The 18,721-nt window shown below is 36.7% G+C and overlaps 1 protein-coding gene across 2 annotated transcripts in view; it reads left to right on the top strand.

The window, feature by feature from the left end:
* The first annotated feature begins 8,616 nt into the window (after window positions 1-8,616).
* The window catches only part of sgta (small glutamine rich tetratricopeptide repeat co-chaperone alpha), a 37,534-nt gene continuing 27,429 nt past the window's right edge, over window positions 8,617-18,721 (top strand). The window contains exons 1-6 of one of the 2 annotated variants that reach the window (XM_039653510.2): window positions 8,617-8,755; window positions 9,345-9,490; window positions 9,572-9,675; window positions 14,826-14,913; window positions 14,990-15,089; window positions 15,487-15,591. In XM_039653510.2, the coding sequence (XP_039509444.2) occupies window positions 9,391-9,490; window positions 9,572-9,675; window positions 14,826-14,913; window positions 14,990-15,089; window positions 15,487-15,591 (497 nt within the window). In that variant the 5' untranslated portion in view covers window positions 8,617-8,755; window positions 9,345-9,390. Of the gene's footprint in view, window positions 8,756-9,344; window positions 9,491-9,571; window positions 9,676-14,822; window positions 14,914-14,989; window positions 15,090-15,486; window positions 15,592-18,721 lie in introns of both variants that reach the window. The other variant, XM_039653509.2, reaches the window with a different exon arrangement.

Genomic DNA, 18,721 nt, shown 5'->3' with positions numbered 1-18,721 from the left:
AATGGAGCATATCGCCCAACACTAAAATAAACCATGTTCTATAGCCTATAGCCTATATTGTTCTTGAATTGTTCGAAGAAAAAACGACATACTAAAAACGCCAGTCTAATCTCAGGAGCTGCTTTGATTACGCTCATGGAGTTTAAAAAACCTCGGCGCTCCCATTGAAAACAATTGAAAACATATACGCCAGGCGTGTGGAAAAACGCTTTGGTGGACGCGCGGTCTTTCAAGTGGGGGAGGGCGCATATTTGCATTTGAATGTTGTGTTGCATTCTAAAACATTTAACGTGTGACGCACACACACAACTGCACATGCACACACACACAGGGCTTACATTCTGTTTGACTGTGTTATTGTTGCAAACATGCTGCTCTAAACTCTAGTAAACTAGTGTTTTCTGTCGGTGTCAGCAGCAAAGATAAAGTTGATGATAACTCGAATTCGCAGTGAACGCCCATAGGCGCATAGGCTTCGAATTAGCCTACTTACGCAGAGAGTCGCCAAGTTATTTTCGTTTTTAAATGTTTTGTTTAAAAGTAGACATTTAAAGCTTTCTAGTTCTCAGGTCTCTGAGGCAAGCATCGCGGTGTTTCGGTTATGAGACGCGCTCCAGTTCACACCGCGTCTCTGTGTCCTGATTATATTGTCTGATATTTACTTTTAATGTGTTAATCCAGTCAATTTGTTGATGAAACATTTATTAAAATGAAGATACAATTTATCCGAAACGAAATTTACAAGCTTTCTACAAAACAAAACTTAATTGGTGGTCAAAATCATGTCTGACCCACTCCAAATATTTTCCGATATATTGGGTAGCTTTTGATCCTATCTTACTCATCTCATGCGGTTCACTTTTCATATAGGCGGTGAGCTACATAGGCCTACCGTGCACCCCCCCCCCCCCACCTCCCAACAAAACCATACTTTTTTGAAAAATTACCATAGTTAAGGCTTTATGTTGACATAATGAGCCTATTTCATGCATAGGCCATGACCATTCACCTATCATACACCCCAACCCCTGACAAAATCATGCTTTTCTGAAAGGTCTAGATGTGTAGAATATTAATCTGAATGTTAACATTGACATTTTGGGGATACACTACCTGTTTTAGCCCTGAATAGGGAAACTCTAAAAAAACGATTTTAAGCTATTTTAACATGTTGAGATTGGCCTAGTCAATCAGAACAGCTTTTAGGTTACCCAATACTCTTACTACACTACATTGATAGTTACTTTAAATAGTTGTTTTTAATTATTTTTTATTTAATATAGTTAAGGCCTTGTATGGATATAATCGATCAAGGTCCATTTCTATAGTATCAGTCAACATGCTAACATTCTAACCCTCATTACCCTTTCCATCAAAGGGGTATGGCTCACAAATCATTTCATTGACAAATCAGAAACCTGTCTGGGTTGTTCATCCAATGACAAAATAAGATATTTGTTGAATTTTCATTAATAGTTTCCTCTGTGTCAGACAGGTATATAGATTGTCCTGAAAGACTGTTCTTACTCACACAGACAAGATCCTCCAAGTCTGCATCCTCTGCCTATACAGCTAGAAATTTGTTTCACTGAATTGCTCAATGTTTGATATTTTAGATTACAATTTAATATAATTGACCCGTCTTACTACACTACATTGATGCTTACTTTTACTTTTAGCATCAACTACATTGATGCTTACGTTTTTAATTATTTTAAATGACATTTGATAGATTAATAGACATATAGCTGTATAGACGTGAGATTAGCTGGACCACTGGAATCTGCTCACAGAATGACTGTAACCTGTGAACTTATACCAGACACCATTACAGAAGCTAAATACCACAAATCCTGTAGAGTCCAATACACACTAGGGTGACCAACTGTCCTGTTTTTCCAGGACATGTCCTGTTTTCTTATAACAATATGACAATTTTCTATCGATACAGAGGAGGCATAACCTACTTTAAATGTATTGAAATTAATAATGTATCTTTGAGTAAACTTTAAGTATCATTTGAGTAGGCCCATTTGTTTGCCGGGCCGAGTGTCCTGGTTTTTGGCAATCAAAATATGGTCACCCTAACTGTATAATATACACAAAATTTAGAAAAATGGAGAAGTGCAAGCACAGAAAACAAGGCCAAACAAATCCAACTAGTAGAAGCTCACGGTGAGGCATTTGGTGCTGTATCTCGAGTAATTGACAAGGAAATCATCGGCAGCAACAAAATGATGAAATTGACTGATCTGACCAAAATCTACATAGCTCATCTGCAATGCACAAACTTCCCCAATCCCAAAATCCCAATCACATGAACATTGTAATTCCATCTAATTTGGATACAGCACCAAATGCCTCACCATGAGTTTCTACTAGTTGGATTTGTTTGGCCTTGTTTTCTGTGCTTGCACTTCTCCATTTTTCTAAATTTTGTGTATATTGGACTCTACAGGATTTGTGGTATTTAGCTTCTGTAGCAAATAGATCCTTTCCTCTAATTCTTCGAAACAAATTTTCATCAAAGTTTTGTTCTGAACCTGGGCTTTGATCCTGGGTTCTCCCAAGGTTTTTTTCTCCATCCAATCTGATGGAGTTTTGGTTCCTTGCCACTGTCGCCTTACTTTTGGCTTGCTTAGTCGGGGATATTTAATATTCAACAATATATTTGATCTGTGTTGTACTACTTTTATGTTATCACTGTGAAGCTGATTTGATGCAATCTATATTGTGAAAAGCGCTATATAAATAAATGTGAGTTGACTTGACTTGACCAGTTGAGGCCCTCTGACTTTGCCTTGAACTTGCTGCTAGTAGTTCAGGCTTCTGGTTGAGTCTTTTGAGATTCATGGTGAATCTTTGTTAGCATTTTCTGTGATATCCATCACTTTCTGTAATGGTGTCTGGTATAAGTTCACAGGTTACAGTCATTCTGTGAGCAGATTCCAGTGGTTCAGCTAATCTCGCGTCTCTTATTTCTTTAATTCTGGCTAATCTTGCATCAGAATCTGCTTTTGCCCATAATTGCACGAGTGGTCCATATACAAGACCAGGGACATGCACAATGCATCTGGACTTTGGTTTTGTCCCATGACATCCCCTTTGCCTTGAAGGACCTGCAGTCCTAGCCCACTGAATCATGTCTTGACTCAGACATAACTGAGCAGTTCAGCTAAAAAAAAAAGGTTCTTCAGGGGTTCTTTGCGGTGGTCATGGTCCTATATAGCACCACTAAGCCCAGTTTGGTTCTTCAGCGGTTCTTCAGTGGTTCTCTGGGTAGGTTAACATGCTCTATGGCACCTCTTATGGTTCTACATAGCACCATATGACAAAGATAAGTGCACTTAAAGTGGTTCCCCTATGATTACAAACCAATGAACCACTTTTAGTGCTATTTAGCACCATTTTTTTAGAGTGTATGTTGAAGAAACCAACTACATAACCGACTAGATTATCTATGTTTATGAGATATGTGTGTGTGTGTGTGTGTGCGTGTGTGTGCGTGTGTGTTTATGTATAAGCTACTGGACGTCTAAAATTTCCCTTTGGTATGAATAAAGTAGGCTATATATCTATTAATCTATCAAATGTCGAAAAAACGTAAGCATCAATGTAGTCAACACATTCTCACCCCAAGGCGTCACCTTTGACCATGCTTCAATATTTGACGTTTTAGGCGCCCTTTAGCGTCACTTACATGACGCGATCCTACGGCGTCATCTAACTGACGCTAAAGGAAAGCGTCAGTTAGAGGACGCGGTTAGGTTTAGGTATGGGGTGGGGGTAGGGTACACGCGATCCTAGGGCGTCATCTAACTGACGCTAAAGGGCGCCTAAAGCGTCAGATATTGAAGCATGGTCAAATGCTTCCCAAGGCGTCAGTTAGGTGACGCCTTGGGAGTGAGAATGGGCTAGTTGATGCTAAAAGTAAAAGTAAGCATCAATGTAGTGTAGTAAGACGTGTCAATTATATTAAATTGTAAACCAAAAACATCAAGCAATTCAGTGAAACAAATTTCTAGCTGTATAGGCAGAGGATGCAGACTTGGAGGATCTTGTCCGTGTGAGTAAGAACTGAAGTCTTTAAGGACAATCTTTATATACCTGTCTGACACAGAGGAAACTATTAATGAAAATTCAACAAATATTTTATTTTGTCATTGGATGAACAACCCAGACAGGTTTCTGATTTGTCAATGAAATGATTTGTGAGCCATACCCCTTTGATGGAAAGGGTAATGAGGGTTAGAATGTTAGCATGTTGACTGATACTATAGAAATGGACCTTGATCGATTATATCCATACAAGGCCTTAACTATATTAAATAAAAAATAATTAAAAACAACTATTTAAAGTAACTATCAATGTAGTGTAGTAAGAGTATTGGGTAACCTAAAAGCTGTTCTGATTGACTAGGCCAATCTCAACATGTTAAAATAGCTTAAAATCGTTTTTTTAGAGTTTCCCTATTCATGGCTAAAACAGGTAGTGTATCCCCAAAATGTCAATTTTAACATTCAGATTAATATTCTACACATCTAGACCTTTCAGAAAAGCATGATTTTGTCAGGGGAGGGGGTTGGGGTGTATGATAGGCGAATGGTCGTGGCCTATGCATGAAATAGGCTCATTATGTCAACATAAAGCCTTAACTATGTTAATTGTAGACACCTACCAATAAGCAGCATGGAATATATTTGACCTAAGTCATCATATGTTAAGTTTGAGTGTGTATTGGGTCCCTTAAAAGCTGTTCTGATTGACTAGGCCAATCTTGAAATGTTAAAATCGCTTAAAAACGTTTTTAGGGTTTCCCTATTCACAGGCCTAAAACAGGTAGTGCAACCCAAAATTTTCAATGTTAACATTCAGATTCATATTCTACACATCCAGACCTTTCAAAAAAGTATGGTTTACAGTATGGCTACAATTAATGCCTTCTCTAATGCCTCTGGACTCAAACTTAATATATCCAAGTGTGAAATTGTTTGCTTATTTGACAATGTAACTGAAATTGAAAATATTCCAATTAAAAATGAAGTGAAATATTTGGGGATTCATATAACAAAAAATGTAATTAGTAGACAGTTTTTGAATTTTTCTCCTAGACTATCCAAAACAAAATATATTTTTAATAGTTGGCTACAAAGAGATTTATCAATTTGTCTTTTTATCCAAAGCAGATGGATTATCCAGATTTGTGTACCCTTCCTTATCTTTAGCTGTAGATAATCACACATCTAAAAATATTAATACATTTTTTCTTGATTTTATTTGGAATAACAAATCTCACAAATTGAAGAAATCTATTTTAGCAAACAAAAAGAGTGAGGGGGGTCTTGAAGTCTTGAACTTTGATGATACTAACAACACTTTCAAAATTAATTGGCTGAAAAGATGCTTGCTTGGGTCAGAGTCTATATGGTATTTTATTCCAAATAACATTTTTAAAAGGGTAGGTGGCCTTTCTTTTTTAATGAAATTTAATTATTCCACTGGGAAATTACCTATTAAATTGGCAAAATTTCACCAACAAGTACTGTTAGCCTGGAAATTGATTTACAATCACAATTTCTCCCCCCACAAAACCATCTCATGGAATAACTCTGATATTAAAATCAGGAATAAATCAATGATAAATGGTTTAATAAAAACATAGTTTTTATTGCTGATCTATTCAATTCAAATGGGAATCTATTATCTTATGAGAGTTTTATGAATATCTACCAATTTCCTGTCCCATTTAAAGAATTTAACTCTGTAGGCAATCCCAAATGGTTTAATAACTCTAATGAATGCTTCCCTTACCCATGAGTCATCTTCTAAAAAACTACCTTTGCTAAATTTGGGAGGTTTTTCGATTTTTAGCAAAGATTGTAATAATAAATTTATTCGTCAACTTTCTCACTCTAGGAATTTATTTATTCCAAAAGGGAAATTCTTTTGGAGCTCTATAATTGATAATATTCAATGGAGAAAAACATGGCTGCTACCTTTTAAATATTGCATACCCAATAAAATGCGAGAAGTGCATTTTAAAATTCTACATAATATAGAATTTTGTAACGGTCTGTTATCTAAATACTGTGATATAGCTGATGTATGTACCTTCTGTAATAATGAAATTGAAGACATCTGTCATTTGTTTTTTTATTGTAATGTTTCATCAAGATTCTGGAATGATTTGGGTTCTGATTGTTTTTCTAAAGTTAATATGAGTGGTAATCTTTGCATCAAGGATATCATATGTCTTTTTGAATGTCCAAACAAGTCCTTAGAATCTACTGTCAACTTCTTGATAATTGTGGCAAAATTTTACTTTCTCAAGCAGAGATTTCTCATGAAAATTCCAATCTTTAATGAGTTTTTATGTGAAGTAAATTATCTAATCAAATCTCTTAGGAAAATCGATAATAGAAAATGTTTTTCTTTTCTGAAGAAATTTGATGAGATCTTTCATGTACTTTGATGATTAGTATCTATTTGCTTTTTTTTTTTTTGCTTTTTTTTTCTTTCTTTTTTTCTCTCTCTCCTCTTTGCCTCTTTATTCTGTTTATGCAAAAATGAATTTACTTGTCGACGTTATACTTTATTGGATGCGATCCAGATGTTTAAGAGATACCTGTTTGTACTATTGTAATACAATTAATGAATAAAAAAAAACAAAAAAATTAAAAATTTAAAAAAAAAACAGCGCTGACGTGGAAACAAGGAGAAACACTTATAGAAGGCTTTCAGTCCACAAATCAGCCTAACAGAACCACGGATTTAGGCTAATGTAGTAAGTTAACTCTAACCATAAATATGATAATGTGTAAAAAATAGTCAAATGCTTACAAGAAGCCTACTACGCATCTTTTCCCAGCACTTCAATAATATCATATATAAATGTTTTATTTTTTGTATTTTTTATGTGATTACCAACACATTTTTTTGTTCATCCTTTAAAGATTGTCCTAAAACGAAAAATTTTAAGATGTTGGAAAACTCTTATTTAAACACTTAAAAAATAATACCATTGTAAACAGTAGGATGTTTATTGGCTATTTTCACTCCATATACATATTTTCACTACTTTTATTAATTAATATTAAGACATTGTAAATGATAATAACTAAAGTTCATTTCATCTAAATTAAGCTTAGTGATTTATTGTCAGCCACAGTGCTACCAAATTTTTTTTTTTTTTTTTTTTTTGTAGAACTCGCTGTGAGTTCTCATTTGAGGTGATGCTGCCCTCAACTTTGAGTCTGGAGCCATGTGAACTTAAAATAAAACAGCATATCATAAAGTTAAGTCTATTTATTATTAAAGAATTTGTCAGTATTACAGTTAATTTGGGAGAAATTTGAATAATTGCATTGCAAGCTGATTTAAGGTGTGCCCCTAAATTTTCTGCTTGCGCTCCTAAAATTTTCAGTCAGGGGCAACAGCGCTCCTAGTAAAAAAAGTTAGTCTGGAGCCCTGTATATACTATAAATACTATAAATAATATATATATATATATATATATATATATATATATATATATATATATATATATAGGATGTGTGTGTGTTTTCATTTAGGCTATAACACCTGTCTTAAAATGTAAGGGACACTGTGGAGCTTGGTTGGGATTTTCAAATCCAAAACTATGTATGTACTGTGGTTCATGAAGAAGAAAATAGCAAAAAAAAAAAAATTATTTGTTTATCATTATTATTATTATTATTATTATTATTTGAATTATTATTATTTTACTTTAATTTACTCTTCTTTTCCTAAAGTTGTTTGTAGTTTTACATGCTCCGTTTCCGGCTAGCGCTGATATTCTTATGAATTCTGACAAAGTCAGACATTGTTGTAAATTTTACACTTCAATAAAAAAAAATTATAATAAAACAATACAAATAAAAAGTTATCCTCATTTTAGACATTCAGAACGATAACGTAAGGTGACGTCAAGAGCGTTACGGAAGAATATTGATAATCTACACAAGAATAAGGGAAAAAGGCTATGAGATTCAATTAACTTAGATTCCTGCTCATATTGGCATTGTGAGTAGTGAGAGAGTGAATATAAGCCAAACAAGCTGTTAAAAAAGAGAATATTGAAGTTATCAAAGTCTGAAGGAAAGAGTATGGAGGGAAGCCATTAGAGAATGGCAACATCAGTGGGATATGGAAACTAAAGGGAGACATTTATATGCTGTACAAGTTGGGGCGGTGAAGAATAGGGGAGGGAATGGAAAAAAAGAAATAGTTATTCCAGATTAAGGATAGGTCACAGTAATTTGAATGGTACACTACACATTATAGGGAAGCACCCAACTGGATTTTGTGGTTGTGATCAGGTTACTGAAACCATAGAGCATGTGTTTTTGAGTTGCAGACAATATGAAGAACAGAGGAAAAGTGTGATGGAAGAGTTATAAATAGTTGGAACAATAGGGACAGGAATAAAGAGAATATTGGAAAGTGGGGAGAATGAACAAAGAAGAAGAATAGGTTTAGAATTATTTTTATCAAGAATGGGTATGATGAAAAGAATATCTGGACATGATAGGAAATAAAGACATTCTCTGATAAAGCCGGAAGATGGCGGTAGTGCAACGTTAATGGATGCAAGCTGCCGATAAACTCTAAAGAAGAAGAAGAAGAAGAAGAAGAAGAAGAAGAAGAACCGTTACGGAAGCCTTGCTGGCTCACATGCATGAATCGTCACTACTGGGTCTAGCTAGCAAGAGTTCCTTGAGAAGAGACACTCTGGTGAGTTTGCGTTAAAGACGCATTCAAAATTATGCACAAACAAAAAATATCTTGAATAACAGTACAGTAAAACTCACAGGCATCTAGCTCGCTTTCAATCGTCATTATATCCTCTCTTATTTTGATTTTAAATCACATGAGCGAACTGAGGCTAATGCTAACAGAGTTTGCGCACACGTTGTAAACCAATATAAACTGTTAGCATGAGCTTATAGCTATTGTGTGCTAAAATATTCCGTATTATAATAACTTTGTTTTGATTCAGTGAGTATATCCAAAGTTTAGCACGTTCACGCCAATGGTTAGCTAGAGATCTGAAGCTATTTAGTTTGCAAGTGTCTTACATTGGCTATTATTTATCATTTGAATCAAGTGTACAAAGTTGATAAAAACTGAGGACGTTTAGTCAAAGGATCTAGAAAATGACATTTTAACTTGAAAACTTGAATATATATCTTTATTCAACATTAGAGTGATCTCACAATCAACTAAACCTCCATCATTCTTGTGAAACTGAGTTGCAAACAATAATCATACTTTCTGTCTATAATGTTGTATTCAGGAATTATCACACTTAAATTTCTCTTAGGTTTGCTTCACAAATTTATTTGGTGAGGTTCAAGCCTCAAGGCAGAATGGCAGACACAAAGCGTCTTGCGTTTTCCATTATCCAGTTTCTCCATGATCAGCTGTCCTCTGGGGGACTGTCATCAGATGCTCAAGAAAGCTTAGAAGGTAAAACCTCAGTGCTGGACTGTGGACACTGTTATGTTATTGCTTCATAATTAACAGGTCCTAATTTGCCTATTTATCTAGTTGCTATCCAGTGCCTGGAGACAGCATTTGGCATCTCTGTAGAGGACCAGAGCTTAGCAGTCAGTCAGTCTTTGCCAGAGGTGTTTGCCTCTGCAACTAAACAGGTAAAAGGCAAGCTGTTCTTGGATGTCATTTAAATCATGTTGTTTTAACCCATTCAGACCCTGTGTCCATTACAATGGACATCACATGTCAGCCCCCTTTTTTTTAACTTCTGGAGCATTTCACCTAGTTTAAAGGAACACTCCGACTTTTTGGGACTTTAGCCTATTCACCTTATCCCCCAGAGTTAGATAAGTCCATACATACCTTTTTCATCTCTGTGCGTGCTATAAGTCTGTTTGACGCACCCACCGCTAGCCTAGCCAATGGTTGCAGCTTTCATACTAATCCAAATGAGTGACAAAATAACGCAAATGTTTTCCTATTTACATGTTGTGGTTTGTATAGTCACAGAGTGTACAAATATCAAGGCCATATGAGACACAGACATCTTTTAACTAGGGATGTCCCGATACCACTTTTTCACTTCCGATACCGATACCGATGCCGCACCTTTGGCTTTTGCCGATACCGATATTAGTCCGATATTTTTTTTTTCGTGGTCCGACGTGCCGTATACGGCCCACAGGGTGGTTTATAGGTTTAACTTTGTGAAAGACAAAACAAAACAAACACAAAAGTAAACATAATGCATATCTTTGGAAAGCTGAGAAACTCGTGATTCAAACGACGTAAACCATTTTAAGATACAATCAACACAGCGGGCACAATCTGTCTCTTTGTCAGACCACCAACAGCCAAAACAAACCAACACAAACTGGAAGAAACTCACCAATTAGCCATCTGTTAGTCCACATTCCAACAAAAATGGTTTGGTTTCACTGTAAAGCGTCCATACAATCCAATTTGAAGAAGTTTTTAGTCCAAAAAAATTGTATATATGAATAAACATCCATGGAATGTAAATAGTAGCATTTCGCGTTAGCCGACAGCGCTATCACAACTTCGACGCACTAATGCTACGTTCACACCGGACGCGAATAGGGCGTCAGGCGCGAATGATTTCAATGTTAAGTCAATGCAAAGACGCTTTACGCGCGTGAAAAATTCCTGCGGCGCGAATGAGGCGTGGAGCACGGCGCGGAAGACACGAATACGCCTCATTCGCGCGTCAAGTTGGCGCGAATTGAGCGTTGTGCATTCACGCGTTTGACGCGAATTCGCGTCTGCCGCCCGAGTTGAAAAATCTGAACTTTGGCGTGAATTCGCGCAGCGTTAACCAATCAGGAGCCTAGCTGCTTGCTCACGTGGTGAAGTGTCTGGATGCTTCAATAAATTATTTTGTTAATATGACTAAATGCATGGTGGGATTATGCACAACAAAGCAAATGTTTCATCACTTAAAACATTATTTCTATATGGAGACATGTTCATTTTGTATTGAATGTTATTCATTCCATATCTAGAAATAGTATTATGTTGTAAAGACAATCAACATATGTGCATAAATTCGTGTCTGGACGTGAGAGAGAGAAAAAAAAATCACAGGACAGGTTAATAACTTTTGAAGGCTGGCTCTATTTATTATCAAAACAAAAATAAATGACAGCTAGATTAGATGGATGAGGGGCCGGGCGAGGGTGATCCTCGCTCAGATGCGGGACAACAGGTCATCAAACTGGGCGCGTGACAGGCGGAAGTACCGCTGACAGCGGCCGTCATCCAGCGCAGCTCCTGGAGCGAGCGAATGGTGAAACTCGCCAAACGGTTCGGCTCCGAAGGGTCCGGTGGACACAAATATACGGCGACGATGATCCCCTCGCCGCTGTTCTGCTCTCCAGAGTAAATACAGAGCGGTAACTCTCTTGATGAATGCTCGGTCGACATAAAAACAATGACCGCCAACGGATTTTGATTCTGACGCGCGTCACGCGCGTAAATTTCGCTTCAAACTTTACGCGCGCCAGTTTCGCTCTTGACACGCGAATTAACACTAGTGGTCAAGCGTCAAACTAGACGCGTCAGGTGCGAATTTGACGCGCGATTCGCGTCCGGTGTGAACGTAGCACTATTGATCCGTCTACAGTTGAAACGTAAACATTGGAAAAAAAAGAATGTCAAAATGGCCGCTGACCCATGAACTATTGATTGACAGGTCATTTTAGCCAATCGGCGAGTGTTAGGGGTGTCTTCTAAACTCCAACAGCCAACGAGCGTGCCTGGTGAAGATCGGTACCTACCTCTCTTTGAGTGACAGTTTATCTATCCAGTTGCAATAGAGAATGAAATGACGCTATTTTCTGATAGCCAATGAATTTCTGAAAAGACTGAAATGCAGCTTTTGTTGGTGGAATCATCCGATTACATTAGAATCCGTGCGCAAAGCGAGAGTGATTCTCTGCGTGCGTGTGCGTAAACACTACAATCATCACGTGACAGGCTGCGCCGCTAAACTGGATATCGCTCATATTTTTTTCTCCCCTCCGATCTCCGATCTAGCGTTCTGGGCCGGTATCGGCGCGATACCGATGCCGTGGATCGGATCGGGACATCCCTACTTTTAACCGTATAAATACTATATTTTCTCGAAGCACTGCTACATGGGCAGAGTGATAACCATCACCTAAGACGCACCGTGACGAGGAGCAGAGAGTTCGCTCAGTGTTGGAGTAAAGAGTCAGCAATTACTAACGTTAGATAGAAAAGCATAGTTTATCATGCGTTTGCTTTATTGTATGAGCTGTGTCAATAAACAGGGGAGACCAGGTACAGTACCATGTTTCATTGAATTCCAACCAAAAACGCATCCAGATTTATAAATATCACAGAACATGAATAAATAATTATTATTACAGGAATCAATATATTTTAAATGCAATTTATTAGCAGAACCAAATGTATTCAACAGCATATAATATAGCCTACAATATAATTGCATTACTATAGGATAGAATAAGGGGAAAGTAATAGCACAAATTGTTTTCGCACAATGAACTCACAGCCTATCGTACCCTTTTGCACGCTCAAGTTCGTTATTTCCATGGTTATTTCAAATTTAGGCTATAGGCGCGCCACGTGCACGGTGCAAGTTCAACGCGCTCGTTTTTTTCCAAGCGCGTCCGCGCCGCATCAAGATAAAAACATATTCATACCCTAATCATATAATAGTGTCACTAACGTTAAATTAGCTCTGGCTAATGGCACAGTTACAGTAGGTCATCTAAAAACATAACACTTACCTCAGCCGCAGGTGATCCACTTGTCCTGTCTGTGCTATAGATGGGATGGCCGTATCATTCAGCACATTATGGTCCGTGTGGCAAATTCCATTTTTTCAAAATAGTCGTCCTCATTGAAATGTACCCAGCAAACATAATGTCCCTTGATAATCTATTTAGGTGTGTTTGGATCAATATCCAGAGTTAAGTAATTTAGCCATTTCTTCATCCAGTCAGCGTTTTTAGTTGGAATTCTGTGAAACAAGTATTACCTCCCCTGTTTACTGTCACAGCTATTTACAATAGAGCGAAAACCCATGACTCTAAACTACGCTTTACTATTTATAAATTGTTGACTCTGTTACCCAAACTCTGAGCGAACTCTCCTCACCACGGCGTGTCTCCGGTGATGCGGTTATCACTCCGTCAAAGTAGCAGTGCTTCGCCTTCAGAGAATAGTTCCCAGGTTTTATACAGTTAAAAGATGTCTGTGTCTCATTTGACTTTGTTATTTGTACACTCTGTGACTATACAAATCACAACATGTAAATAGGAAAATGTTTGCGTTATTTTGTCACTCATTTGGATTAGTATGAAAGCTGCAACCAATCACATCCAGTCTTTGCGCTAAGCTAGGCTAGCGGTGGGTGCGTCAAACAGACTTATAGCACGCACGGAGATGAAAAAGGTATGTATGGACTTGTCTAACTCTGGGGGTTAAGGTGAATAGGCTAAAGTCCCAAAAAGTCGGAGTGTTCCTTTAAAGCCTGCAGTCCATGAGATTGGACGTTTGTCATCCAATCAAATGCCAGAAAAGCTCTGCATGTGGTAATTATATATAAAAAAGACTACATTGAAGAGAAGCACGTCAGCACTTCACTCCAAACACAGAAGCAAGCAACATTTTCTAAGTTATATTTACATTTTGTATATATTTTTTTCCAGTATTTCATGGTTTGTATGTAAAATAGAAAGATTGAACTTATTAATTAAAGTTAAAAATCGACTGTAGAATTGCACGTTTTAAATCAGGATTTTTTTAAATGTGTCTGTCCATTAGAATGGAATGAACACAAAATAGGTATTTTAAAGAATGTCGGTAACAAAACAGCTGACATAGCCATTGACTTCAATAGTATTTTGTTTTCCTATATATTTTCCAAATAACTATATGATATTTTTAAAATATAAAATTATCATTATTATTAACTATTTTGAAAATTACAATAATATTTAGCAGTAATGTATCAATATATATTACAGTACAATGGCGTATAATTGATTACAGCAGTAATCAAATTGCGAAATTACGAAATACAGTAAAAATACAGTAAAGTACTATTTTGTAGTTTGCATTACTGATCTTGTGCACTGTAAAGTGAATTACACTAGTTACTGGAAATCGAAATACAGTGACTTGCTGGCAACCGTCTAGCCAGTACTGTAAAAATACAAGAAAACACAGGATGCACACCGTAAATGATTCTAACATGAATGCATTGATTGATTCCTAGGTTTATTTTGTTATGAATAAACAAATGTGCAATATATAAAGGAAAAACCTTACGATTAAAGTTGTAATGTTATAATGTTCAAGTTTTTGATCTAAAAAAGAAAGATGCACACAGAAAATAACTGTAATATGACCAGATTGATTGATTCGAAGATATTTAGTTTGTTACAAGCAATGTGCAATCTGTAAAACAAAAACCTCAAAATTATAGTTGAAATGGTATACTGCTGGAATTTTTTTGACCTTGAGAAAAAGCTTAAAGTATAGACCAACAAATTTTATGTTATTAATTTATTTTATGTTGGTACATTTTTGGGAAGTACACCTGTTTTGACCTGATGTCCATTGGAATGGACAAAAAAATCACAATGAAAGCCATTATATAATTTTTATCATTTATAGAAGCCTCATGAGCTGGGAAAATGTACTTTTATATTTTTCAGAAACTTGAAACATAATTCAGGTCTGAATGTTTATGTATAGTACTGAATGTACTCTCATTAATTGTTGAATATAGCAGATTGCTGCAACACCACATAAGACCAGTTCATCCAGTGATTCACCTTCAGAAGAGCAGTTAGCAGAGGCAGAGCATCTTAAAACAGATGGTAAGAACATCACACCTTTACCATTTCAGGGTGCTTCAGGTCTTCACACTCAAAGTGTGCATGTATGTTCCTTCAGGCAACAATCAGATGAAGGTGGAGAACTTCAGTGCAGCCATTGAGTTCTATTCTAAAGCCATCCAGCTTAATCCTCAAAATGCTGTCTACTATTGCAACAGGTACTTGCACAATATTATAAAACATTTTTTTATTATTTTATTGAGGTGTAACGATACTCGTCATGATTTGTTTGTTCATTACACAATACAGTACTCTCACAATACTGTAAAAATATTTTAAAATGATGAATTTAAATTATTACTTTTAAAAATGTGATAAATGGTTTAGCAGGAAACTTAGATATGTTAGAAACATTCTTGTATATTACTACACACAGTGTTTTTAAGAAATATTAAATTGGTTTTATTAAATTAATTTTATTTTCATTCATAATAATAATAAAAATAATTAAAAAAAACATGGAAATTCACTTTACTGGATTTGCTGCTAAATTAACATTTGATAGTATTTACAACTTTTTTTTTTTTATTTAATTGATTTTTCATGATTTTCTAGAGCTGCGGCTTATAGCAAACTGGGGAACTATGCTGGAGCTGTTCAAGACTGTGAACGTGCCATTGGAATCGATCCAAACTACAGTAAAGCATATGGACGGATGGGGTAATAAAAAAAAAAATCCTGTTACAGGGTTTCTGCATTGCATTAAAAGTCCTTAAATGGATTTTGCGAAAAGTAAGGCATTAAAAAGCATTAAAATTGATTCTTACAGACATAATGTACTAGGGGTGTAACGGTACATGTATTTGTATTGAACCGTTTCGGTTCGAGGCTTCCGGTTGGGTACGCATACAAACCGAACGATTGCTTGGACCATTTTTCGTGCCGGCAAAATTCGTGCTGACGCAGCCAACATGGATCGTTTATCAGTTCGGACCAGCACCATCTGTGCAGCGCGAGCCGATCTCGATCAAGCAACACTCTTACTACACAGCGCTAAGAGATCCAGTAAAGAAAACATTTGAATTCGCCACTGAGGTAATAACATCACTGCGAGATCTAGTGAGAAGCATTCACATTTCTCCGTTATTAACCGTAGATCTCTATTAGATCAAACAGCGCTGTCATGGAAACCAGTAGAAACATTGTGCCGTGAATGAACTAGTAATACTTTCGTCCACAGACCAGCAACATTTACCATGGATTTAATATAGTAACACTAACTGGAACCAGTTTGGCTGGAATGGAGAAATGCTTTCAAGTACTTCACACATCTTTTTCCAGCACTTCAAAATTCAAATATTATATAAATAAATATATATTTAAAGGTGCCCTCTGGGATAAAAAATCAAATCGTACACCATATTCCATACCAGATGGGGGTAGTATACCTCCAGAAAAATACCTCCGCGGCCGCGCGCCCCCATGTCTTCAAACAACACGGGCGCGCGGGTCTCCCTCGCGCATATTAGTCAGTAAAACTAATAGTAAAAGGTTGGAAGACCGCAGTTTCACGTGGATCATTTGGAGATTTTCAGAGATTAGAGACTAAATGAACAACATCTCAATACTAAATTATTAAGGCCGTCTCATAGACAAGCCGGTGCATTTCGACGATATGGGAAAATTAAAGCCCAGGCATTTTTAGTTTATGCTATTCGTTTTGCTCATGTTACTTTTTTTATCATTAGTTTGAATTAATTTGACAGACCGCATTCCCTGATGTGGACCAAGCTAGCGCCTTTCAGAGCTGCCAACTCTCACAAATTCACCGTGAGACACACAACTTTTCACACACTCTCACGCCACATCCATTTTGTCATGCACAGAAAAGGACATAGAGACCGATCTCAGCTCTCAGATTCTGTTCATTTTAATACGCAATTCAAACAATAAATGCAGTTTTGGCGCTTGTAAATGTTAGACGACAGATCCCTAGCGCACGTGAACCGATCATCTCTACAAGCTAATGGTAAAAGAACACGAACACTGTTATATGTTACAACTTACCAAAATGTATTCCTCATGCATAATATCGACCAATTATTTATTTAACTCATCCCTGAACTGAAATTTTGTAGTGTGCTGTATTTCCTTACGACATCACGACATGACATCAGGTTCAAGTTTGTTCAAGTACACACAAGCCGGCGCGACTTACTCGTGGTTACTGCAGTTTGGCTGGTGGTTGTTGTTGCCCGCCCGCATACCGCCTCCCATGGCCGAAACTGGTATTACGACACCTGCCGGGCCGGGGCTAATAATTTAGCATGCTAATTTAGGTTATATCTCGGCAGCACTATAACTTGTCAGTTTTTTAATGACATCATTGCACTTATTTCTTCTCATTCTTTTGATGTGTGTAGCTCATTTTTTGGATATTTTTACCTCAATTATTCCATATGGCACCTTTAAATGTTATTTTTAATGTGATGACCAAAACATTATTTGTTCATCCTTCAAAGATGACCCCCATTTATAAACCTGAAAGTTTCAAGATCTAGGAAAACTCACACTTATTTAAAAAAAAATTTTCTTTAAACAAATAGGAAATTTCTCTGGCATTTCTTTCTTTTTGCTGTATCGAAAACGTATCGAACCGTGACTTTAAAACTGAGGTACGTACCGAACCGTGATTTTTGTGTACCGTTACACCCCTATAATATACTGAATATGCCGCTGCGCCCAAAATTTCTCTGGCCTCGCCGCTCTCACTATGGAACCGGCAGGAACGTTAGTGGTAAAAAATGATGAAGTATTTAAAAAAAAAAAAAAGCATTTAAAGTTGTGGACAATGGGAATCAGCGCTGTAAACCCCCAAATGTAGTGTGACGGCCACAAAAATCGGCATTAGATTTAAATAATACATTGTGTTTAATTTGTTGTTTAATGAGATCTAATAAATGTTGTTGGTAGCGAGAATAGACCAGGGGCCGTATTCACAAAGAATTTTATCTTGCCACTAGGAGTACTCCTAAATTGCACTAAAATATTTTAGCTAGGAGTTTTCTCTTAAAAGTTATTCACAATGCCTTTCAGACCTACTTTTAGTAAGGAAAAATGACAACTCCTAAACTAAGAGTGAGTCTTCGTTGCTATGGATGACGTCAATTCTCATGCACGAGTTTCCTGGGGAACAAGTCTTTTCATCTCAAATGAATTTGTTAGCGCCCGGGACCTAGATTTTGCTTTTATTACAGAAACTTGGATGAATTCTGACAATACTTGTGTTCTGGGAGAAGCTGTACCAAATAACTACTCAGTTTAATTCTCCTCGTCAAAAAAGAAGGGGAGGTGGACTGGTCTCTATTTTTAAAAACAATTTCACTTGCACATTACTTAAAGGGTTAGTTCACCCAAAAATGAAAATTATGTCATTAATGACTCACCCTCATGTCGCACAGAGGACCGGTGTTTTTGATTGCAGTTCAAAGGCTTGCAGTTCAAAACTTGAAAACTGTTCAAACTTAAAGGTTAGTTCACCCAAAAATGAAAATTATGTCATTAATGACTCACCCTCATGTCGTTCCAAGCCCGTAAGACCTCCGTTCATCTTCGGAACACAGTTTAAGATATTTTAGATTTAGTCGGCGAGCTTTCTGTTCCTCCATTGAAAATGTATGTACCTTATACTGTCCTTGTCGATAAAGGCAATAAAGACATCATCAAAGTAGTCCATGTGACATGAGTGGGTTAGTTCGAATTTTTTGAAGCATCAAAAATACTTTTTGGTCCAAACATGGCAAAAACAACGACTTTATTCAGCATTGTATTCTCTTCCGGCTCTGTTGTC

The sequence above is a fragment of the Pimephales promelas genome, chromosome 21 (genome assembly GCF_988280905.1).
Source record: "Pimephales promelas chromosome 21, fPimPro1.hap1.1, whole genome shotgun sequence".
NCBI classification, from domain to species: domain Eukaryota; kingdom Metazoa; phylum Chordata; class Actinopteri; order Cypriniformes; family Leuciscidae; genus Pimephales; species Pimephales promelas.
Note: the sequence above shows the minus strand (reverse complement) of the source record. Positions and strands in the feature narration are given on the sequence as shown.